Source organism: the organism of the source record quoted next, unplaced genomic scaffold, assembly GCF_019419815.1.
Source record: "Pyrus x bretschneideri cultivar Hongxiangsu unplaced genomic scaffold, Pyrus_bretschneideri_v1 Contig2, whole genome shotgun sequence".
Lineage (NCBI taxonomy): Eukaryota > Viridiplantae > Streptophyta > Magnoliopsida > Rosales > Rosaceae > Pyrus > Pyrus x bretschneideri.
In genome coordinates, this window is record NW_025999501.1 from 1,126,512 (window position 1) to 1,152,317 (window position 25,806).

Consider the following 25,806-nt stretch of genomic DNA (forward strand, 5'->3'; position numbering starts at 1 on the left):
AGAGTTTGGGTTGAGTAGATTATTTTTAGTATGCGTGTGTGTTGGAGTTTGATTGTTTTGTTGGATCAAATGAGCTTTCATTAACAACAAAATATAATTTATACAGGACATGCATATCACCACATGAGTTTCGGAGCAAACCTTTCTTATGCATATCACCCAGGAGCAGGAGCAAAACGCCATGATTATAATAGATTTTGAGAGGTAAAAATGAGTTTATGAATAGCGCTACTCTAAATTAATTAGCTAGTTTGCCTTTTTATCACAAAGCTTGATTTCTACTTCTTATAAATTATAATAAATTAGAATGTTTCTTCGTAAAAGAAAAAAAATTATCATAATGAATAACATATGACACTAATGTGTAAAAACTCAAACGATACAGGTGGAGTCAAAATTGATCGATTGAAGCACCTTAAACTACTTGAGAGTTTGTTGCATTTTTAAGCACTTGCTAATCTTCAACACACATTAGAATCTTTAAATCGTGTCCCAAACCAATCAGAAAAGATTTATGAAGGTTGTTAGCAGGCCCGTATATAATTAATTTGGATCAGCACATATAAAAAGAAAAAAGCCAACCCACAAAATTATGTCAAAGATACGTAATATAATTCAAACGAAAAAAAAAAAAAAAAAAAAAAATCATCAGTACGCGTAAATAGGAATCCCATAAGATACATAATTGGTTGCCTCCTCTTGTTGGAAATGTAAAGCGAAATGTTGATGCCGCTGTTCTATTCCAAAATGGGGTGGGTGGCATTGGTGTAGTCGTTAGAAGTTACGGTGGCGATGACCCTTTTCCATAGCACGGCCACTTCCTCGAGGCATGCCGGCTAGTATGTGCGGTCGCATGCACAGTCCTCGTTCTTAACTGGGGATGTTCGTTTCGTCGGATTCACAGTTCGATGTCACTAGTCAATGATATGAATGTATTAACATGGTAATTGGATTTGAGATAACACAAAAGAGTAATGTTATTCATACCATTTTAGGTGGCATCTGATGTGAAAAGTCACACCATTTGAAAAATTTGCAAAACCTAAAGAAATGAAGGAGAAATACTCCTCATATACCACCATCATCATTTAATTAACTAGTTTTTCTTAATTATTAGTTTATTAAATAATAAACTAAATTTAAAAATCTGATTAATTCAAATGATGTGTTATCCACATCAAATGCTACTTAGAATGGTATGAAAATATAATATGAAAACATGATATGAATAACATTACTCTTCAATAAGACTATAAATACTTATTTGTGCATGTCTCTCATCAAAATTATCATCAAATATCGTTTTCGATTCTTATTTTCTTGAAAGCGATATTTCAATCCTACAATATATACAATTCATCTACTCACAACAACAAAATAATTATAATTATTAATCAAATACCACAAAATTAGAAATTCTTGTGAGGCCGAAAATTAGGCACAACATCTAAATTCCTGACAACAATAATACCACGATCGACCAACCACTTAAATATAAAGTAAAATAAATACGAAAAAGGAAAGAATTTATTTATTGTCATAAAAAGAGCACGGATATATGTATGTAACACATTTTTAGAGGTTTTATGGTTATTTATCATGCAATGTAATATAATTTATTTTTCTTTCCAAATCATGTTATGTGATATGGGTTGACAATTAATTTATATTCAATGGCAATGAGTTTGGAGTTATGGAGAGATTTTTCAACGTGACTGTCATATTATCTCATGATGTTATAATTTCACTAATATTATACACGTGAGTTTGTTTATAATTAATATACCTTTGGATAGGAGCAGACTTGTAAATAGGTCGGATTCGGATCAAATCAGTTTTGATCTGTATCCGAATTCATTTACAATCAGATTAACGGATTTGTTACCCATTCATATCACCGGATCTCACTTGTCGATCCGAATCCAATTAGCATCGAATTTAGATAGATCAGATCCTTATCAGATTTAATTTAAGACTTAGAAAAGATTAAAATACCACTAGTAACATCATTATTTTATTATTTTTAATTAAGAGTTTCATATTGAATAATAATAAAGTAGGATGCAAGTAAATAAAAATAAATAATATGTTATATTATGTCGGATCTGATCAACCTTGATCCATATTCAGATTCATTTATAATCGGATTATCGAACTTGGGTCTTATTCAGATAATCGGATTGGAAGGTGCGATTTATAGTGTGGTAATTACATCATATTTGAATCGGATCCAGGACAAAATTCAATCCATTGACAGATCTAGTTATAAGGACTTAGTTTAAAAAAAAAAAAAAGTTTATTTCCACTAATACTTATTGAGCCATTAATACATGACCTTGTATTAGTGTTTCAGAATGTCACATTAACAATAAGTACATGAGTTAATAACACTATGTAACTGTTTGATAGTCCTATTTAAAAGTGTTTGTGATTTTATTGATTAAAGCTTTCTGGCCTGCTCGAGTTCTTGAAATTGATTCTTCTTCTCTAGTATCTCTTGTATACAAAAACGCTATATGAAAATACACATACATACGATATTATATATGAATTGGCTAACTTGGCTAACTATCACATCCAAAATTCACTGGTTTTTAGACATTTGACAATGTAAGATAAGTAGAGAACACAAACACACGTTCGTTCGGTGGTAATAATCTCGTGAGGTATAAATAGGGTCGTCAAAACATTGGACACGTCACATAATTCAGGAGAGTGGTCCCCACCAAGCAGGCAAAACCCGTAATAAAGCGAAATCCACGCTGGCAGATTCGTCATTTAAAAAATGCCAATCCAAGAAAAAGACAAGGGCAAACGAGGGTTGTCGAAATTACGTAACCGTACATTGCCCCTAAGGCTTCCAGCCTCGTGAATCTTCATATTCCCAGGCGATTCCGTCACGTCACGACGAGACGACGGAGGAATACGAAAGGAATAGCACGGGGGCAAATTCGTCAACTGAAAAAATGGAACAAGAAAGCTGACGCGGGGGCATGGGAGTGGGGGCAGTATTTCGTTGGCAGCAGCAACGTTCCCTAGGCAAAAGCCGGCTCATCAATTCTCCGTCCGTCCTCCTTCTTCCTTCTTCCTTAACCTTTTTTCATTTTTTATTTGTTTTTAAAATTTATTTATTTATTTTTGGGTTTTCGTATTTGTTTTGGGGTTTTCTCTCTCATCGTCTTTACACTCTCTCTCATCTGAGTTTCTCTCTCTATCCTTTTCTCTGCTGCGCCTTGTGTTGGTTTGTAGGATTCCTATTCCCACCTATTTTCCCAAAACACAAAGCACTCAAAAAAGAGAAAGAGAAGACCCAGCAAAGACAAAAGAGAAACCCAAATTCCAAAAAACCAACAAAAAGAGCAAACATCACCCATTGCTCCGCTACAAACGCCCACCGGATTTCGTTTTCCGGCGAGTTCAGCAACGCCAGTGTTGCCGGACTGACCCAGGAGCGCGAGGTGAGAGTTCAGAGCTGTCCGCTTTGCTGTGAGAGTGCTGTCACTGTTTGCGTTTTTGTGGGTTGTGGGTGTGTATATATGTGAGGCAAAAATGCGCGAAGCACTGCTGTGTGAATCGCCGAGCGACGTCGTTTCCCACCCCAAGAAGAAGAGGTCGGAGGAGGAGAAAGGGGAGAGAGAGCTGTCGACGCAGTTGGTGTTGGCACCGGCGGCGGTAGCTTCAGTCGGCCGCAGCCGATCTCAGGCGACGACGCGGCGAGTGACGCCGACGACGACCACTACCATCTCGACTTTCCCCACCACGACGTCGTCGAGCGTCGAGAGGCACCTGCCGAACGGAGATCTCTACATCGGGAGCTTCTCCGGGTCGCACCCGCACGGATCCGGCAAGTACCTCTGGGCCGACGGGTGCATGTACGAAGGGGAGTGGCGACGTGGCAAGGCGTCAGGGAAAGGCCGGTTCTCGTGGCCATCGGGCGCGACTTACGAGGGCGAGTTCAAGTCGGGTCGGATGGAGGGGCGTGGGACGTTCACCGGATCCGACGGGGACACGTATCGGGGCTCCTGGTCATCGGATCGGAAACACGGGTTCGGGGAAAAGCGGTACGCGAACGGCGATTTCTACGAGGGTACGTGGAAGCGAAACGTCCAGGAGGGACAAGGCCGGTACGTTTGGGAGAACGGCAATGAGTATGTCGGCGAGTGGCGAAACGGCGTCATTTCGGGTCGGGGCGTTTTGATTTGGGCCAACGGGAACAAATACGACGGGCAGTGGGAAAACGGCGTTCCCAAAGGTAACGGAATATTCACCTGGCCTGACGGCAGTTGCTATGTTGGGATATGGAACAAGGACTTGAAGGTTCATCAGCTTAACGGGACATTCTATCCGGCTAACGGCGGAAAGGAGCAGAGACTGACCGACATTGGGGATTTCGGGGCGGAGATGCGAAAACGCAGCGTTTCGTCGGTGGATGGGGCGAGAGGGAGCTTGGCGGAGAGGACTTTCCCCAGGATTTGTATTTGGGAGTCGGATGGGGAAGCTGGGGATATCACTTGTGATATCATCGATAATGTGGAGGCTTCGATGTTCTATCGAAACGGCGCCGCTGTCGATCGAGATGGGTTCGGGAAGTTCCGGCGGAGTCCTTGTTGTTTCTCCGGCGAGCCCAAGAAGCCCGGCCAGACTATTTCCAAAGGGCATAAGAATTACGATTTGATGCTCAATCTTCAACTGGGCATTAGGTACTTATTCCATTTTGTCGATTTTTCGATTCTTCGATTTTGCTAATTTACTAGTTTTGGAGTGAGTATAAGTTTTTGGGTTTGATTTTTTGGAGTTTGGTGTTTGATATTTGATGTGTTTGGTGCTTAGGTACTCAATCGGGAAGCACGCTTCGATAGTCCGGGACCTTAAGCCCAGTGATTTCGATCCGAAGGAGAAGTTCTGGACCAGGTTTCCACCCGAAGGATCGAACAAAACGCCGCCCCATCAGTCGTTTGAGTTCCGATGGAAGGACTATTGTCCTATGGTGTTCAGGTATGTTATGCTTTTCAGCCCGTAGCTCTATATTTTAGTCGATCACTTACTGTTGGATTACCATATTTTATCAATGGAATACTATAACTAGAAGTTCTGATAACAAGCATTGAGCTATTCGAACTACATTCTTACGAGTTTTGTTTCTAAAATATAAAAACTCAAATCGTTATTTCAGACGTTTGAGGGAGCTATTCCAAGTAGATCCTGCCGATTATATGCTGGCTATTTGCGGAAATGATGCGCTTAGGGAGCTTTCTTCTCCAGGGAAGAGTGGAAGCTTTTTTTACCTGACTCAGGACGATAGATTTATGATTAAAACAGTCAAGAAATCAGAGGTCAAGGTTAGTTGCCCACCTGTTTTGACTTCTTTAGTATTCATTTTATACTTAACTGGAGACAATTGGACATTTCTGGGGCATAATTAGCGCTCTGCTGACTTGTTTGTTTCCTAAGTACTATGTTTTCTTCATTCGGCATTTCAAAGGTTGACGTTGCTGAAATGATCTGACTAGTTTTTCGTTTTCAGGTGCTTATCAGGATGCTTTCGAGTTATTACAGACATATGTCTCGGTATGAAAATTCTCTTGTGACAAAGTTCTATGGTGTGCATTGTGTCAAACCTGTCGGCGGCCAGAAGGTACATGTTGGGGAGGCTAATTTGCATTGGTTAGAACAATCAAGCTCTTTGTTCAATGATAGGACTTATTTTCTAACTTTTGTCCTTTGATTGGAAAACAGACGAGGTTTATCGTGATGGGCAATTTGTTCTGCTCCGAGTACAGAATACATAGACGATTTGACTTGAAGGGATCCTCCCATGGTCGAACAACTGATAAGCCTGAAGGGGAGATTGATGAAATCACAACTCTCAAGGACTTGGATCTTAACTTTGTGTTTCGCCTCCAAGGAAAATGGTACCATGAGCTTATGAAGTAAGTCTGAGTAATTCCCCCTCCTCCCCTTTTTGGAATTGTTCTCTCTTAGCCTTGTACTAATTAGGTTAGACATTTGCAGGCAAATCGATCTGGATTGCGAGTTTTTGGAAGCAGAGAGAATCATGGATTACAGTCTTTTGGTTGGTCTTCATTTCTATGATGGCACTACGTATGACAAAATGGGGCTTTCACCATTTTATTTGCGCTCTGGTAATTTGAACTTATCTTCCTCGTCAGGTTATTGTAGGTTAAGTAATTTTGTGTGTACGAGAATGCTAAATTGAGTGTCTGACCCTTGTAGGCCAGAAAGATTCGTATCAAAATGAAAAGTTTATGCGCGGGTGTCGATTTATCGAGGCTGAGCTACAAGACATGGATCGAGTGTTATCTGGCCGGTATTTTTACGAATCATATCTTGTTTTCTTCTAGCATAAGATATACTCGATTGCTTTGGCAAAGATTTATAGAAAGGATGCTGTGGTTGAGCTTTTGTCATCTTAGTTATATAATGGAATTGGGTGGGCGGATAATTCCGACATTGAATTCAGTGTCATCAAATGATTGGGTAGCGTTGGTTTGTGGTTTGGATACATGTGGGATCTTGGTAATTTCTTCAAATTCAGGTCATTTGTTATTACCAATATCTCACATAAGCTCTCCCAATGCGAAAATAATACGACTAACATCGATAGACCCTTGCATTTTTACCAATTTTTTTTTTATGGTCGAGGAGTAGGAAACTATATAACATAGATATCTGGATAGTGGGTGGATTAGTGGATGAGTTTAGTTTAAGGGAAAACGTATTTTACTGATGCTACTGGATGAATCATATGTTCTAAAACTGATATGAAAACATGTATTCTCTATCAGGAAACCATTGATCTGTTTAGGAGCCAATATGCCTGCAAGGGCAGAGCGGATGGCTCGAAGGAGTGATTTTGATCAGTACACTCCTGGTGGGTTCAGCCATTTGACCCCTTCACGCAGCGGTGAAATCTACGACGTAGTCCTTTACTTTGGGATCATCGACATTTTACAAGACTACGATATCAGCAAGAAGTTAGAGCATGCATATAAATCATTGCAAGCTGACCCAGCTTCGATCTCAGCCGTTGATCCCAAGCTTTACTCAAAGAGGTTCAGGGATTTCATCGGAAGAATTTTCATAGAAGACAGGTAGTCTCAAAATGGAAAATCGCCGAGTGCAAAACCAATACTGTTGGATTGGATTAAGAAGATTCAACATATGATCCTTGTCCGACAACAAGGAAATCTCAAGCAGCTCCGGTGGGTGGATGGAGTAGAAATGACTTGGGGTAATTGAGAGACGGCTGGACTACAACGGCAACCGCGGCAGGCAGAAACGGCAGAAGCTTTGTGGTTGTTGGGTGAAATGCCGCTCCTATGGCTGAAGAATTTTGAAGACACAGCCAAAGGTGTTGGTTGTTGGCGGGGGATTTGGGTGGCGTTTGTACATTGGGTTCTTTTTTATTTTTAATTCTTTTTTATTTTGTTTTCCGGTTTTAGGTGAATTTTTTGTGGTGATCAAGGAATGTGAAGATTTGAAAGATAGGTGGTCTAGGGAACGGACCAAAATATGGGTTTTCTTCCCACTCAGAAGATTCACAAAAAAAAAAAAAAAAAAAAAAAAAAAAAAAAAAAGGGGAAAAAAAGAGGGTGGAGAGAGGGAGAGACTTGGAATAACAAAGAGTGTACAGGGGAGAGGAGAGTTTATAGAGAAACTATGAAAAAATGGGGGATGGTTTATGCAATTATGCAGATTTGATGGATTTGTATGTTATATTTTGAAGACAATGTTTGAATAATCAACTCAGTAGGCCCACGGAATCTCTCTCTCTCTCTCTCTCTCTCTCTCTCATCCTTTTATCTGTTGGGTTAAGAGAAAAGAAAAGGAAAATTGAGGGGTTTTTGTGCAAATGTCGAGTAAAATGGGGTCAGTGGGGGTAGCTTTTTGCAGTGAAAGGAAGGAAGAGGGAAGGTGTAGTAGTTGTAGTATCAAAAGCAGAGAAAGCAAAGGGAGAAAGATGCGCTGCCTCTGCCTCTTCTTGTTTACCACTGTTTCTGTGTTGCATCCTCAATTACTGCATTCTACTTTTTACCTATTCAATTCAAAAAGTCTCGGATTAAATTTAGTTTTTTGAACAAGCGATATTATCTACATTAAATAGTGAGGGAGTGCGTTAAATCTTACAATGAGCTAGTAATAATATGGTTCAAATTTATTTTTGGCGAGAATCAAATTTAAGATCTTTTATTTATAAATGAAGAAAAATAATATTAAATTGTAGTACTAAGTAGTAAAAATCCTAAATTATTAACCCTTCGATTTTTTCATCAAAAATTTAAATTAAAATCCAACGGATAAAAACTTCAAAACATAAGATATTCTTTGGTAGCAGTGGATAATTGTTTCTATTCTTGCATTTCGAGTTTTAAACTAAGGAAAATTAATGAAAAAGGCTTGAAAACTTTGAGTTTTAACACAAAATAAAGGATAAAGTGAATAGTATCAAGATTGACTTTTTAGTGTAAAAATATGATTTTTCGTTAAAATGAACAGTACTAGAAACTTTTCGTTAAAATTTCCTTTAAACTATCTCAGTCTCCTTTGAAAGTTAATATTATCCTCTCATTTCCTTAATAATAATAATAATAATTTTCATCATAAAATAAATGGTGAAAAAAAACCAGCAGCATTGAGAGCATTTGTAAAAAACAGAAAGAAATGGTTGCCAAAGCAAAAGTGGGAAGGGGAAACAAAAACAGTGGTCCATTTGACTCATTCCAAGGCATTGACCAAACCAGATGGTAAATAATTTATTTAAGAGGGAGCAGAAACAAAAGATAAATTAGGGCATTGGGAGTGGTGCAATTTTTGCACTTTGCAGAGAGAGAAGAGAGGTCAAAGTTTTGGTCCAAGCCGAGAAAGGAGAAGAGAAATATACGTACACACATATGCATATATATAGTATGCTTTGTGTGTCTCTTTTTTGACCATGGCCTTTCTGGGACCAACTAGAGTCTCATAGCTCAGACCCAAAGCCAGTGTCTGCCTCCCTCTGTTGTTATGATGAAATATGATCTTATGAATCTAATTGATTTAATATAATATAGAGATATTTGTCGGTTTGTTCATGAACGAGGTGCTAATTTTCCTTCTGAATTTTCATTTTAACCGATTATCTTTTGAAATTTTATAAAAGTTCAGAGGGATAATTAGCTAAAATTAAAGCTTGAGAAGAAAACTGACCAATTATAAAAGTTCAGGAAGGTAATCAACTAAAATTAAAATTTAAAAAGAAAATTTACAGATGTATACAAGTTTAGGGAATAAATTAACAAATATTCCTATAAAATATTGTTTCAAATTTCAAGTAATCATATCTAGCTTTTGTCACCTTTCTTTGATCAATCCGAAGTTTAAGTTGTAGACTTGTAGTAATGCTTGCAACATTTTATATGTACAAAATCTTATTTTATTACAAAAGGAAGCCACTGAGAACACAAAACAAAACCTCATTAATAATTAAAACTTAAGTTTTGTGGATAACTGGCGCTGGAAGTCCGGAGCTTATGATCATCATTTGTGCATCCAAATGAACAATGTAGGGTAGTTCTCGGTAATGCAAGCTTGAGTGGTACCACGTGATTCATACGAGTCATGAGAGAGAAATTTTTATGGAATTGGAATAATCTTTCCAACAATACCTGGCTATTTAAAGAATGAGTAAGAGTTCCTACTCAAAATTGTTCGTTGACAATTTATAAAACTTCATGTTTATAATAAGAAACGTTCATATATAAATCACTATAAAGATTACATCTGCAAAAAATCAATTAAAAATAAAGTCATTTAGTTATCGAACTATATATAAACAAATGAACGAAATTGGTAAAAACATTCCGAACCAACTATGTATTTGCTAGAATAGATTGACTAAACGACCTTAATTTATTCATTTTTTTTCATAGATAATATTTACAGTGTGATTTATAATATAAATGGTTCTGATCAGAAGTACAAAACTCTATGACTCAAACACTAAAGTTTTGAGTATGAGTTTGTACACATATTTAAGTAACTAAATATTGTTCTAGTCTATTTGTATTTCTCGTCACGTGATAAACTTTTGATTAAGTTCAGTTCTGTTCCAAAAGAACTGGTAATTGGTTATACAGTTCATATTAACACATTATTATACAGTTGGATTGGAAGGTCACAAACTAGAGTATAAAAAAATTGTGTGTTGGTGCGATTATATCACTTGAATAGAAAACATGCATACGGATTTGAAAAGATGGAAGAAATGTCACATATCAAAAGATTAATAAACCTTGAAAGGCTTATAAGAGCATTTCCACCCATTTTGGTAGATTGGCGCTAGAGGGGGTTGGGAGGAGTAATTTGCATGAATAGCGAACTGCTTCTTAATCCACTTCCCACCCATTATGAATAGTGATCTGCCTTAACACTTAGTGTTCCATTTGATTATTTTATTTTTCATGTATGATTCAATTATTTAATAGGCGAGATTAATTTAGAATAGGATGCTATAGTTACGTTACATGTGCACATTTTATTTTCAAAATTTTCAATTTTTTATGATTTTTGTTAATTTTTATTTACAAAAAAATAAAGATCATTGGATTGAAGTTACCATTCGAATCAGAAAGTTAAAAAAGTGTCATGTGGCAATTAATATTTCATTCTAGCTTTTGACCTGGCCCCACGCGGCATGTTCACATGGATGACGTCATCCTGCCATGGCTGGGCGTGGGGCTAGAATTGCAGTGGCTCCATCCATGGCTGCATATTTTCAAGACTCACAATAATTGGTGGAGGGTGTTCTGGAGTGGTTTTGGCACCTTGCCATGTTATCAAAGCAAAGTTAGCCCACATGTGAAACTCTGCGGTTTACGTTACTCAATATTTATTATTCACGTGGTTAACTTTAATGTTGTAACACATGAGGGGACATTGTTTGTTAAGAAATTTCCAATATTGAAATATTGAGAAACTTTTGAATGACTTACAAAGAGATATAATTTATGTATTGCCAAGTAGTTTTTGGGTTTGATTGGTGGGCTGATTGGAATAGGTTGTGACTAATTAAAATGGACTTGAGTTTAGTTTATTGTTTATTGTGTTCAAATATGAGATGAACGTAACTGGACATGAATCCACAATAAAGTGGATTATCTAACATATCATTTTACACAGCCACCAAGTTCAAGCTAATGAGAGTAAACACAAGGCTATACTCTTCCCTTCCTTAAGCATTGTATGCTTGTTGCCTTTTCTTTGTCAAATTTTACCTACCAAATTGACATTTAACATTACCCTTTTACTCCTAAACGTGTTTTCTGGTGCTAATGAGAAGGTTTGGGATTTGACTTTTAAGGTTGTAGGTAGATACATAAACTCTAATTTCAAAAAAATTTATATGATGATGTATCAAAGTCTGATAACAAATAACTTGTTAGGTTACCCTAAAATTAATTCAAACGCTTAATTTCTTGCTTATGTGTTTACATCATTGTGCTACAAATTTAATGACCACGTCACCAAAATGCATTTTAGAGGTCTCCCACCATCTTTTTCATTTTTCAAAAAATAAATAATATCAATCATAAACTTGACAACATTTGGTATTCATACCACCCACCTTCAAATGCATCAAAATTCTTCTGACATTAAAATTCTAGCAAATTTTTGACGTTCTCACTACACCTAAATTTAGATGTATTCTTTAAAATCCTAATCGACTACCCCTCAATTTGGATTTAGCCTTTAAAGTTCTCTTAAATCCCAATTTGACTACACCACAATTCAGTCTTTTAAAATCCTCTTTTTAAATTGTAATTGATTACACTTGGATTTTAAAACCTATTAAAATTCTATCAAATCCTAATTTGATCTATATCATGCTAGGGAGACCAAATTTTGAAACCAAATTTGTAAATCAATTGATGTGTCACTAATAAACAATAAGCACATTAATCAATACTTAAGTAATAATTCAATCATCAACAACAACAACAACAACAACATTACTCATTAAAATTCCCAACCTGCCCAACACCTAAAGATTGTGAGAAGTGAAGTCAGCCGTCCTGCTGTAAAGTCTCAACTCTCAACCATATTCTTGTACAATTGGGTTTAGGAATTTATAAAAGAACAATTTACACTCTTTAACTTCAAGTTCGAGTTAATTTTAAAAATTAGTCACGAAATTTTAATTTTTTCAAATTATATCATGAAGTTTTGAAATTGTATTAACTAATCAATTTTGTTTATTTGAAGGTCTAGTCCTATAAATTTATGGCATGCAATATGAAAGCATCTCATGGAAGATGTCAAAAGATAAATGTCAAATGTTAATTTAATGGCTGACGTGATAATGTCACATTTTATGTTCCTCCAATTCATATTTTTTTTCTTATAACTGATATTTGTAAGACCCATTTTAAAAAAGAAATCAATTAAAATAATTTTCAAGATTAGTTCTTCAATGAGACCCAACAATAAATAATTAAAAAATAGGCTTAATTTTAGTTGTACTTCCTGTAACTCGATTTTAATCTCACTTTTGTCCATGTAACTTAAAAGTCGTCACTTTACTCCTTGAAACTCAAAGTTTGCTCCACTTTGTCCTTAGAACTGGAGTTTGATCTCATTTTTCTCCTAAAACTTGAAAGTCGTCTTTATAAAACTTAAAATTCACTCTATATTATCTTAGATCTAGTAATTTCTTATGTGAGTTTGCTAGGTGCGTCAGGCTAATCAATTTTTTATTTTATTTTTATCTTTTCAATTTCTTTAAAACTTAATGTTATATTATTGTTGAATGTTAACTCATTATGAAAGTTTATAATCAAATTTATTACATATGTGGCATAGTCTTATTGGGTGTTGAGTTTCACGTATGTTTCAGGAGACTATGTATAAGTTTTAGAGAGAAAAGAGAGTCCATAAGTCAAAGTGGCACAAATTTTGTGTTTCAAGAAGTAAAGTGATGACTTTTGAATTATCCGAACAAATTGAGATCAAAGTGAAATTTCAAGGCACGTAGCTAAAAATAAGTAAACAATAATTGTTAGCACCCTTCTCATACGTCATACTTGTCAATAAAAAAAATCATATATCAATTCACGTAGAATTGACACATCAGTTAAAGCTTTTTCTTACTTTTTAAATTTGATTGCATAGTATCTGACTTAATATTGACATGGTCCTAAAGACATTCGATTTGACGTATGAACTGAACTAAACACAATTTGAAACAGAACTGTGCGAAATTGTAGTTTTTGGTGATGCAGAGCTTCAATTTAGGAAAAACAAAAGCTCGTTTTTATTTATTAATGTAGTGCAAGTGTGCCTTACACGTGTACTAAAATAAACGAGTCCCATAATCGTCGCATTATCAAATTAATGAAGAACTAAAAAATTGATACTTTGTAATTAGTTTTAAAAATCACTCGAAAACTTAAACCGTGTAAAGGTAAAGTTACCCTTTAACTAACCAACTAATAGTCGTTGCAACTTGGTGTTTAACTTTTTACTCTCTCTCTCTCTCTCTCTCTCGCTGTAGTTGAAAAGAAACACTACTGTAATTTTCTCACCAGTTTTTTCTTGGCAGCCAAACAGTAATTGAAACAGAAGACGAGAGTCACAGTTACCCAAGTCTGACGTGTGTTGTTTGGGATAGAGTTGAGTGGCTGCTACCACTGGCTATGTCTAACCTAGCTGGCCATTTTGCTTTGCAAGCCTAAAAAGCATATAAGAAAGAAATTAAATAAATTGTTATTTGTTCAAGACAGTGTCCGTAGATTTCATCTGGCAACGGAGATATACGCTTTTCTCTGTTTTATGTGGGGATTATTATGTTCGGACCAATAAAAGAAGTTTATTACCAGTTGTACCATAAATCGTACCCTTCTTCGCTCATTGTGTTGGGGGTATTTCAGACAAAGTAACCGGCCAGGCTGACATATTTAATTTTATTACTTAAATATTAAAGGGAAACTCTTATTATTTGTTTACGTAACCGTAATCAAAATTGGATGAATTAGATTGAAGATGAATTGAATTGAAGAGGAATTAGATTGAGAAGAATCAAAATCTAGATTTCCATAAAAGCTATTTACCAAAATGTTCTGGAATCAGAATAGAAATAGTAGTGAATCCATAAAATTGTTTACTAATCAATAGAATCGGAGTGTAAAACATTACAATTACTAAAATGCCCATGTCACAAATCAAATATTTTATGCTGATTGCTTTTAATACAATTTTATATAAGGAAAACTAATAGAAAGAGTTTGAAAACTTTGAGTTTTAATAATAAGGATAAAATAAAGGGTACAATGAATAGTATCATGATTCACTTTTTAGTGTAAAAATGTGGTTTTTGGTTAAAGTGAACAGCATCGGAAACTTTTTGTTAAATTTCCCTTTTATATAATATAATAGTAAATAAAAAAAGTGATTTATCTGTGGCTGCAGAAGACTACAACCGCATTTCCTTCTTTGATTCTTTTTCCCTTTTTCATCTCCTTCCTGTCTCTGTTTCCTGCTCCTTAGTCGGTGTGAGTTAGATTTCAGGGAAATCTTAGACCTGGTTTGGTACTGAGGTGATTCTAAAAAAAGCTGCTATCAAAAAAAGCTGGGAGCTATTTTTGTGTTTGGTAAACACTCAGCTTCAGCTTTTTTTCACAGTTTTGGGTGAAAAAAAAGCCAAAAACAAGAAGCTGCAAAACCCAGCTTTGAAAAACCGGCTTTTTTCACATCTGTTTTACATAAAAATTTACCAAACACTAATACTGTTTTTTTTTCTTTCAAAAGCACTTTTACAAAAAAGTTTACCAAACACTCTGCTGCTTTATTTCACAGCTGCTTATTCTCACAGCACAGCAGAAGCATCTTTTTTTCAAAGCATATCAATACCAAACCAGCCCTTAGTGTGGAGTAAACACTGGAATCCTTTCAATCGGGAATGATTCCCTTTCATTTCATCCCAACTCCGGTTGGTAAACGCGCCATTACAGTGTATGGATGGAGAGTGGAAGGTTGATGAAATATAAGTATACGTAAATATGTACTCTTGAGTTTAATTTGTGATTATTCATGCCTTCGAACGTGAGAGAGGGAGAATATGAATTCAATTTCATTTCCCAAGAATTAAGAATTGTTGAACGTTATGCGAGTTATATGTGTAAATATTAGTTAATTGTGAATAATAGCATTTTGTTCTACATCAATAAAGTATATGTGTAATACCAATTACAACTCTTATATAAACTTTATTTGGGAGTTTAATGAATATACAAAGAGTTCTCCAAATATTGTTTTATATTTTTGGTATTTATCATGTTCAATTCAACTTGGCATAAAAGCATTCGCTTTTGGTGACATGTGTGCTTTAATTTTTTGTGCCCATTTTTTCTTAGTACTGTGACCTAAGTATTCAGTTAGGGTTTTTGTTTTAGTGATTTCTTTTAGTAAAAAAAGAATTTTTTTTGAATAGTGCTTGTTAAACATTGTATGCTAGTGACAGTGATTCTGCTATAATACCGTGAACAATGATCTACCATAGTGTGTAAGTGAATAGTGATTCTGGTACAACATCAATAGTATTATTGGTAAATTGTCTCAGTTCCGCTGCATCCTTTGTGCCTTAAATATTTATGTGTTGGCTAAATGACTCAATATAATCATAGTGTTATTATGCATCTTGATAGAACAAAGAAGTGGATAATTGATACTGAAGTCATTGATCATGTGACTAGTGATCCTAGAGTGTTTGATAAGTTGCATGATTATTTTTGTGATGCTTAGTACTGCAAATGAAGCACCTTCACCTATGAAGGGTAAAGGCATTATATCTCTTATTATGACCTTATCACCTGCCAATGCTCTACTTGTTCCCGATGTTAAGTGCAAATCTTTTGTCAGCGGGAAAATTACTTGATACATAATATTGTTCTGCTCACTTATATCCCACGTATTGTTATTTGAAGACTTTAAAACTCAAAAGAAAATTAGTTGTGGTAAAAGAATTAGGAGTTTTTACATCTTGACTATGGAGGATACAATTGTTTAAGGTTCAAGTAACCATCAAGTTCTAAGTGCCAAAGTGGATAACAAACATCAAATTTGGTTGTGGCATCGACGTTTGGAAAATTCGTCATTCAATTATTTGAAGCATCTATTTCCTTCTTTGTTTTACACTTGTAGTGATTTAGAGTTCAAGTGTGAAACATGTTTCATGGCTTAGAGTCATTGTGCTTCCTTTCCAGTAAGTGATTCTAAGCTACTTTATCAATTGATTTGGTACATTTTGATGTGCAGGATCCGACGAAGGTTACTTATAATGGATTTCGTTGTTTTGTTACTTTGATTGATGATTATATTTGATTGATAAAGAATAAGAGTGATGCCCTTTCTCTTCTTCAAGGATTTTGTGAAATAGTATCTACTCAATTTCAAACTAAAGTTAAAATCTACACGTCTGATAACGAAAGATAGTATGTGAGTAACATTTTAGTGTGCTTTTTTCGTGATCAGGTTGTTATTCATCAGACGACTATTCTATTTACACCTCAACAAAATGGTGTGTCAGAACCGAAGAATCGTCAAATAATAGAGGTTGCTCACTCCTTGATGTTGGTTAAGTGTATTCCTAATAATTTGTCAGGTTATGCTATTTTGGCTGCTGTGTATTTGATCAATATTTTTTTGAGTCGAGTTTTGGATTTTCAGACGCCGCTTAGTGTGCTAAAAAACATGTCTCTTTTGTCTTTGTATTCAAACTTCCTCCTAAGTGTTTGGGTGTGTGGTGTATGCGTATTTTTACTTTCATCAGCGGAGTAAACTTAACACGTGTGCTCTCCAATGGATGTTTATTTGGTACGCATAATCAGAAAGGCAATAAATGTTACCATTCTCTGACTTAGAAAACTTATGCTATCATGAAAGTTACCTTCCATAAGGAGGTTCTGTATTTTGTGAAGCCCTATTCCAGCTCCTTACTTCAAGAGGAGAGGTGGAGTGAAGTGCAAAGTCGAACAGATGGTGTGGATGATTTATTATAAGCTAAATTAGGGATGGAACATGTTCTGCTACATGATAATGACCAGTCAGCCAAAGATAGCGACTCATCGACAATCGTTCCCAAGGCTTTGTGTGCTAACAACCTATCACATGCACCCAATGATCGGTTGCCCATGTGTAATACCACACGTTCAGAGCTTTTGTCTATTAATGAGTGGTCTATTGTTGTTGGTTTGTCTAATGATTTGCTGATGGTGACACGCATGAGGTAAATTTTGATGGTTTCCATTCATCTACTTATCAATTGTTTCCACAAGCTAATCATGGAAAACCTAAGGCACAATATGAGCCTAATACGCATGCCAAAGCAAGTATCATATCAACAATTATGTGTCTACTCATCGTTTGTCCAAACTATATGCATCCTACATACGTCAGCTATCTAGTGTATTTGTTCCAACAAAATTGCAAGATTCTTTGTCTGACCCTAAATAGGTTAATGTCATGAATATTAAGATGGAAGCTCTATAAAAATGTACCACTTGAGATTTGAAACCTTTGTCAAAAGGGGAAAATGTTGTTGGATGTAGATGCGTGATCACTATTAAGCACAAAGTAGATGGGGACAAACATGAGGTAAAGTTTGGTGGTTTGCATTCATCTACTTATCTATCGCCTCCACGAGCTAATCATGGAAATATAAAGTACAATACAAGACTGATATGCAGGCTAAAGCCAAGTATCCTATCAATAATTATATGTTTACCCATCGTTTGTCCCAACCATATGCATCATACATGTCACGCCCCGAACCTAGGGTTGGCAGAAAAAATGACACCGTGCTAGGCGCGCGAGTAAAAATATAAATAAATACGAAAAACAAACTTCTCTTATACAAGTAGCTGCAAAATCCTTACAAGTATACAAAATAAAGTAAAAACTTAAGTCTCTCGTCTCTACCACAACCTCAACTCTTCTACCCTTCGTTAATCTTGTACCAAACCTGCAAGGTCTAAAATGTATAAGGTGAGCAAAACTATAGCTTAGTAGGGACAAAAGTCTTATCAAGGATAATTATCATGGCTAAACCAAGTGTCATACAACATGTAATCAATTATAACATGTTAACATTAAACAAAATTTAATTAAATGATGAACCATGAAATGCAACTTAACTTCAATTACCCCAACCTGTTAATTTATATAATAAAACACTCAGACCTGCATGTCCCTTACTATGCATTTTACTCTATAGAGTGGTGGTTTGAATGCTGTATAATACAAACTAACCTTTGTAACTCAATCATCCCAAATACTCATTTTTGTTGGTCGTCTTGTTATTCTCTCGGTCACCTGAGTCCCCAATACTTTGTACCATTCTTATAATTTCACTTTTGCCACCCTTTCTGGTCCCTATGAGAGTCGAACTCAACCACACAAAAGATAGTTCCATTTCCATATCCCAATCTTGAATAACCAATAAAATCCTTCCACTCTAATATGCAATGACATATGCATATATTCGACATTATCACGATTAGTAACATGAATATCATATTCCAAAATACACAATTATATAAATTATAGAGACAGATCAAGTATAACACATATTTCACAAAGCTTAAACAAGACAAATACCCCAATGGTGATAAGTTCCCAAAAAACCCTGAACTCGATTCCAAAACTAAAATGAAGATCCACATCACTACTGTAATAGCTAAGCTCCACATAGTTAAGCAAGCTCCTTGATCACTCATAACGTCATGTATTTCTTCCACTCTATTTTCTTTTCTAATCTCTCTCTCTAAACATTATCTTTATATATAAAGCCAATGGCCTAATGAATAGTATTTTTTGGTGTCATAAGCGTCACCAAAAAAAATTGGACAAAAATGCCCTTCAAACAAAAAACTTCAAAAGCAACCCAAAATAATACATCAAATGTGGCAAGGGTATTTTCGTCATTTTAATAGTGTTTTTTTAATAATTTATTATTATTTTTTGTACAATTTGTTTTAGTAATTAGTACCCCACAATAGGCTAGCAATAATGTGATTCAATCAGTTGTTCATTCAATATTATTTTCTCTATTTTTAAACATGTTCAAAACATCTTAAGAGGTGTGTAATGCCAGTTATAAAAAAGGTTTTTCGCAAGCAATTAATAATGTGATTAAATTAGTTGTCAAATGATTGTTTTTTATTTTATTTTTAACAAACGATATTATCTGTACTAAGGGGGAGAGGGTGGGCTTAGCCTCACAATGAGCTAGCAATAATGTGATTCAATCAGTTGTTTATTAAATATTATATTCTCATATACAAATAGCTCCAAAATCCTTACATGTGTACACAATAAATTAAAAACTTAAATCTCTCATCTCTACCACAGCCTCAACTTTTCTACCCTTTGTTAATCTTGTACCAAACCTACAAGGTCTAAAATGTACAGGGTAAGCAAAACTACAGCTCAGTAAGGACATAAGTCTTATCAAGAATAATTGTCATGACTAAACAAAGTGTCATACAACATGTAATCAATTATAACATGATATCATTAATCACAATTAATTAAATGATGAACCATGAAATGCAACTAAACTTCAATTACCACCCCATTAATTTATATAATAAAACAAGCAGACCTGCATGTCCCATACTATACATTTTACCATCGTAGTAGTGGTTCAAATGTTGTATAATACAAACTAACGCATGTAACACAATTATCCCAAATACCCTTTTTTGTTGGTCATCATGTCCTTCTCTCTCTCTCTCTCTCTCCAGAGTCCCCACTACTTTGTACCATTCCTATAATTTTACTTTTGCCACCCTTGCTAGTCCATACAAGAGTCAAATTCAACCACACAAAAGATAGTTCCACTTCCATATCCCAATCTCGAATAACCAATAAAATCTTTCCACTCCAATAATGACATATTCATATATTCAACATTATCACGATTAGTAACATGAATATCATATTCCAAAATACACAATTATATCAATTATAGAGATAGATCAAGTATAACACATTTCACAAAGCTTAAACAAGACAAATACCCTAATGGTGATAAGTTACCAAAAAACCCTACCTCAATTCCAAAGCTACTCGATTTTCTTTTCCAATCTCTCTCTCTCTCTCTCTCTCTCTCTCTAAACATATATAATATATAGAACAATACTTGACTACTAAAATATGAGTAAGAACTCCTACTCAAAACTCTTAGTATTATAATCATAGAGCTTTTTGCTTATGATCAAAACCGTCACACAATAAAGATCAAATCTGTAAAAAATAAATTAAAACTAAGGTTGTTTAGTTAATCTATTGTAGCAAATACATAGACGGCAGTTTGATGACTAAAAGACCTTAATTTTAATTGATTTTTTGCATAGGCGATCTTTATAAGGTGATTTATAATATGAACGATTCTGATTATAAATACGAAGTTCTATAGATTGACAACAAACAATTTTGAGAAATTTTGAGTAGGAGTTCCTACTCATCTTTGAGTAGTCAAGTATTGTTCTAATACACACACACACACACACACACACACACACACACACGTACATACATATATTACATATGCACACCACATACATAATAACACTTGCATGCATAGCATGCATTTATCAAACAATTCATGATTGAAACTAAAGATAGGAAAGTCCTATTCTACTAGGATATGGCGGTTGCAAAACTTCGCAAATCAATATGATTCTTCCGTCACAATTCTGTAAAAAAAAATTGTTATGTGCTGATGTGGGTTTAATAATTAATTTAAAAAGTTGTCCATACCTTTTTGCACAATAGAATTTTTTTCTTATAGTAAGACCTACTTCAAATAGAGATCCCTTCCATAAATTCTCAAAGGCACAAGGCTTAACCAAGGCCTAAAAGGGTTTGGAAATAGTTTTCAACCAACAATAAACGCACATCGGTTATAACCTCATTATCAAAAGGCAGACCTCGCCGTTCTTTGAGTCTTCAGACCACTAGGGAAGTATGGAACAAACTCTCCAAGATTAAGGTTGTGAGGATGTTGATCACCTAAATGTTAACAGTGATGTCCTAGAAATCGTTGCCAATCAGCCAAGCCATCACCAAAGGTGATCTCTATCCAAGTTCAATTCGGTGAAGGGTGTCGAATTGTGTAAAGATGGGTGCATTGAGATTTTTTTAGAGAATAGACATTGGAGGAGTAGAGGAATGTGGACTGGAATTGGTGGTGATTGCATGACTGGATTTTTGGGTTCACATTTTTTTATTAACTATTAAATTATTAAACCTATTTGTAATTGTTTAATTTAATTACACTTGTGTGATCCATTTGTGTGTCAGCACATAACAGAATTTTGGACATAATTGTCACAAAAGAACTACATTGATTTGGGACATTTACTTGCTGGACTACATTGATTGATTTTCAATTTCAAGGACCATTTCGATGTCGCGAGTCAATTTTAGGGACCATTTTGATGTCGCGGGTCAATTTCAAGGACCATTTGTGAGAAAAATGACTTATAGGACCCATTTATTGTCACATCAGCACTTAACAGAATTTTTGACAAAATTGTGACGGAATGACCATATTTGTTTGTGACACCTATTTTCAGGGACTACACTGACTGATTTTCAATTTCAAGGACCATCTTGATGGTGAGTGTCAATTTCGGGGACTATTTGTGATAAAAACTTTATTATTAATTTAATATACACGAATAAACTATAAGGACTTGATAACTATCCTATTGAGAGGTGTCAATTGCATGGCAATATAGAGTATACGTCCACAAGGTAGCTTCACATAGTCAGCATATATACGTGCCCTCTAAGCACATAATCCTTTTTTCCTATAGCAATTTAGATTGGTAAAAATGATAGCTAGCCACGTAGACATAAATAGGATGAATGGTAATTTACCTCAGCTAAGAGTTGGATTGGGATAAAATCACGGTAGTAATAATACCTAACATAAACTTTAAAAAATACGGGATCTCACAATACATATGTCAGCTATCTAGTATATTTGTTCCAAAAAAATTGGAAGATACTTCGCCTGACCCTAGATGGGTTAATGCTAGACTTGGCAATTTTTGCACGACTCATTAACCCGACACATAGCGACATGAAAATAATAGATTCTGGGTCAACACGTTAACTAATTGATTCGTTATCAGGTCATTTGTTGATGACGGGTTTTTAACAAGTCTACTTGCCGGTAACCTGTTTCAACCCACTAAGAAAAAGGTTCGTTTGGTAATTTTAAACTACTAAAAAAACCTTGCTGCAACAGTCATACGATTTAATCTCACATAAGTGCGATTAAGTCCTTATCGTTGGTTAACTGCGGTCAACAATGATCAATTGACATCAGTGGTCAACTTTGACCGCTCATTAATGTAATTTGTTTTTTCTTGCAAAATACCAAAGCACATTAAAAAAAAATTAATAATAATTAATTTACAAATGTGAAAAACTATTCAAAAGCACGTGATTGCATCTCTATGCTTTGACGATGGGTACATCCTCATTTGGATTTTTAAAACCCTCTTAACCCTCGTGAATAGTTTTTTAGATGGAGTTGAAAAATGTGTAATAATTCATTTTAAAATGCGAAAAATGTGAATTTTTTTTTGTCAAATGCTCATGATCGCATCATCTACACTTTGTCGATGGTTACATTGTCGTTTGGATTTTTAGGATTTAGTGTTTAGGGTATGTTGATACTAATTTAGTAACAACGTGGTATGTAGATACTAATTTAATATGACATTTTTCTTTGATTATTTATTGAACTAAATATATTTTGTTTAACGGGTAAGTGTTGAGTCATATTATCCGTTTATTTTATCAGGTTGCGTCATATTATACATTTATTTTAATGGGTTTGACACGACAATATCCATTAATATATCGTGTATGCCACAAAAATGATATGAATATGGCTAACATGACACAATTGCTAGGTCTAGTTAATGCCATGAATATTGAAATGGAAGCTCTATAAAACAATTCCACTTGTGATTTGGAACCTTCACCAAAAAGGAAGAAATATGTTGGATGTAGATGAATGTTCAATATCAAGCACAAAATATATGGTTCTATTGACTGGTAATGATAAGAGCATATTTATGCGACTTTGTTAGCTTATTTCTTTGCATTTACTTAGTTAGTTTCTATTTATTATAGTGATTTAAGCTATTTTCGTGTGTTTGTAGGTCCAATTGGCAAATGTGAGAAAAAGGGCAAAATAGAGCAATTTGGAGTAGTTTTGGACTTGGATTGAATAGCATGTGTATGGAGCATAATGGATGGACCTTTTTGGTGACAAATGATGCTAAAAATGTGCTACAAATCTAGAAGAATTAAATTAAGGCTTGGAAGACAAGGAATTAGCTGAAAACAAGGAGATCTTATCCAACCTTATCCTATCTTATCCAGTTTTATATTATCTTATCCCATATTATCCAAATATTATCCTATTTAATCCAACATTATCTAAACTCATCTCCAGCTGCAAAAGGAGTCCTTATCCTATTCTAAATCTTTCCCATCTGAATTTAGGAGTCCTTATCATGTTTTAACAATGCATATCTGATTCTAGAAGTCCTGAAATCATGCAAACAATTTAATTCCTTTTCTCCTAGAATTGTGTCGTGCCCTATCCTTGTTCTCCAAGGATTGGTGCCGTGAGTTTGCATATATATAAATTACATTGTGCCACAGCTTTGGGGGGGGGGGGATTTTTCCGAGAAAGAGTTTTAGAGAGAAAATACATCAGTGTGCACAGATTTCTGAGAATTTTAGAGACTTGTGCCGTGCTTGCAAGGAAGGAAGGAGAGAAGGAGTTTTGAGCCGTGCTACATCCAAGGATTGTGCAATCTGCCATTGGATTGCTGAAGCGTCTTGGGTTCTTTCTATCCTTAGTTTTAGTTTCGATGTTTATTTTAGATTGCTTTTCAACTATGACAAACATGTGTAACTAAATTTCTTTTTAGCTAGAGGTGAATTCAAAGCCATGGACATATGTTTTATATGAATTGATTTCCTCCAGTTATTGTTTCATAAAGCATGAATGTGATTTACTTATCTGTTTTATAGAGAACTTATTCTTGTATGTTTATTAAGGAGGCCCGCTTAGTATGCATGTAGGGATTTGATGCTAGGATATAAGGGAATTTCACCTAATTGTTATGAACTTATATTTACAAGTAGTAAAAGTCACTAGTCATGATTACATTAAGTAAATTCCTGGCAGGAGTATCATGCTTTTCATAGTTATGAATGCCTTGTCAATGCTTATGATTTTCATAGAACTTAATGATCTTTGATATGTATCTCTTTCATGCTATTCATATAGGGAACTTGATAAGAATAATTTGATTGCGTTGCTGAGTCCAATTCAATGAACTTAGGAAAATCTGAGAGTTAATTTGTGCAGTTCACGATTAATTTGGGGCATTGTCATTTGTGGTTTATAGGAATAATAACTGGAAATCAATTTGTATGCATATGTTTCATGTGTGGAGAAGAATCCTCTAGCTAGTCTTTCACCTAATTTTCATACCAAACTTAATTTGTTTCTTCAATTTACTTGTTTTAAGTTAGAATTCGTCCAAAAACCTCCCCCTTCATTGTTTTGTTGTTAGTTTAACTTAGTTTTCAATTTTATAAGTTTAGTTTGTGTTGATTAGCATCCCTTCTAATCCCCGGAATAGAACGATCCTTACTTGCTCATACTATGATTGCATAATTTATAGGGTTTAATTTGTGTGTTAGTTTTTACCACATCAAATTTTTGCGCCGTTGCCGGGGATTAGCAAAATTGCTAATCTTCCCTTAGTTTTTGTTTATGTTTCTTTTGTGTTTCTGATTTTATTTTGTTTTGTTTTCTTTGTTTTAGGTACTAGTTTATGACTTGAAGTTCTCAACCTGTTCGTGATCATATATTGAAGTTTGACGACGATTTTGAACGAACTTTGAGAAGGAAGAGGAAGCAGCTATAATTCAATCCACCTAGTTCTAGTTCCGAATCTGAAATTGAAGCTGAAATTGAGATAGATTTGGAAGGGGAACAAGACATGGCGGTGGACAATCGAATAATCAAGGAACTTTCAGCCTCGAGTTTGGACAATGCCGTTCCTTTTTGCATCCAATACCCTAGGGCAGTTTAAGGCAAAACCGATGAGTTCGAATTGAAGTCTAGCTTGCTACATCACATTCCTAAATACCATGGGCTGTCCATGGATGGGAATATTTTGAAGATGAAAGCCTTTCCATTCTCTCTTATGGACAAGGCTAAAGATTGGCTCTATGAACTAGCACCTGGAACCGTTACTTCTTGGGAAAGCATGAAGAAAGCATTCTTAGAGAAATTTTTTCTAACTTCAAGGGTCATTCTTTTAAGGAAGAAAATTAGTGGAATTCAACAAGGCCCGGGAGAATCCTTTCCAGCGTATTATGAGTGTTTTAAGACGTTAGTTGCATTCTGCCCACAACATCAAATGAAGGAAGAGCTTTTAAATCAATATTTCTATAAAGGACTACTTCCACTTGAGAGACAAATGCTTGATGCTTCAGCGGGAGGTGCCTTGGTTGACAAAACACCAGTTGCAGCGAAGATCTTAATTGCAAACCGAGCCTTGAATGCACAACAATACGAAGGAGTTGGAGGAAGGGATCATACACGGCCAAGCCAAGTTAATGAGGTAAGTGCTATTTTGGAACTTCAATCTCAAATGGTTAATCTCTCTACTCTTATTTCACAGGTTGTGGAAGGATCCAAAG

The 25,806-nt window shown here is 35.1% G+C and overlaps 1 protein-coding gene across 1 annotated transcript; it reads left to right on the forward strand.

Moving 5' to 3' along the window:
- The first annotated feature begins 3,023 nt into the window (after positions 1-3,023).
- On the forward strand, positions 3,024-7,784 carry LOC103956693 (phosphatidylinositol 4-phosphate 5-kinase 1). Its single transcript, XM_009368716.3, has 8 exons — positions 3,024-4,700; positions 4,831-4,995; positions 5,174-5,339; positions 5,525-5,635; positions 5,737-5,930; positions 6,013-6,143; positions 6,235-6,328; positions 6,807-7,784. The coding sequence occupies exons 1-8, from the start codon at positions 3,550-3,552 to the stop codon at positions 7,114-7,116; spliced, it is 2,322 nt and encodes a 773-aa protein (XP_009366991.1). The 5' UTR covers positions 3,024-3,549; the 3' UTR covers positions 7,117-7,784.
- The last annotated feature ends 18,022 nt before the right edge of the window (positions 7,785-25,806 follow it).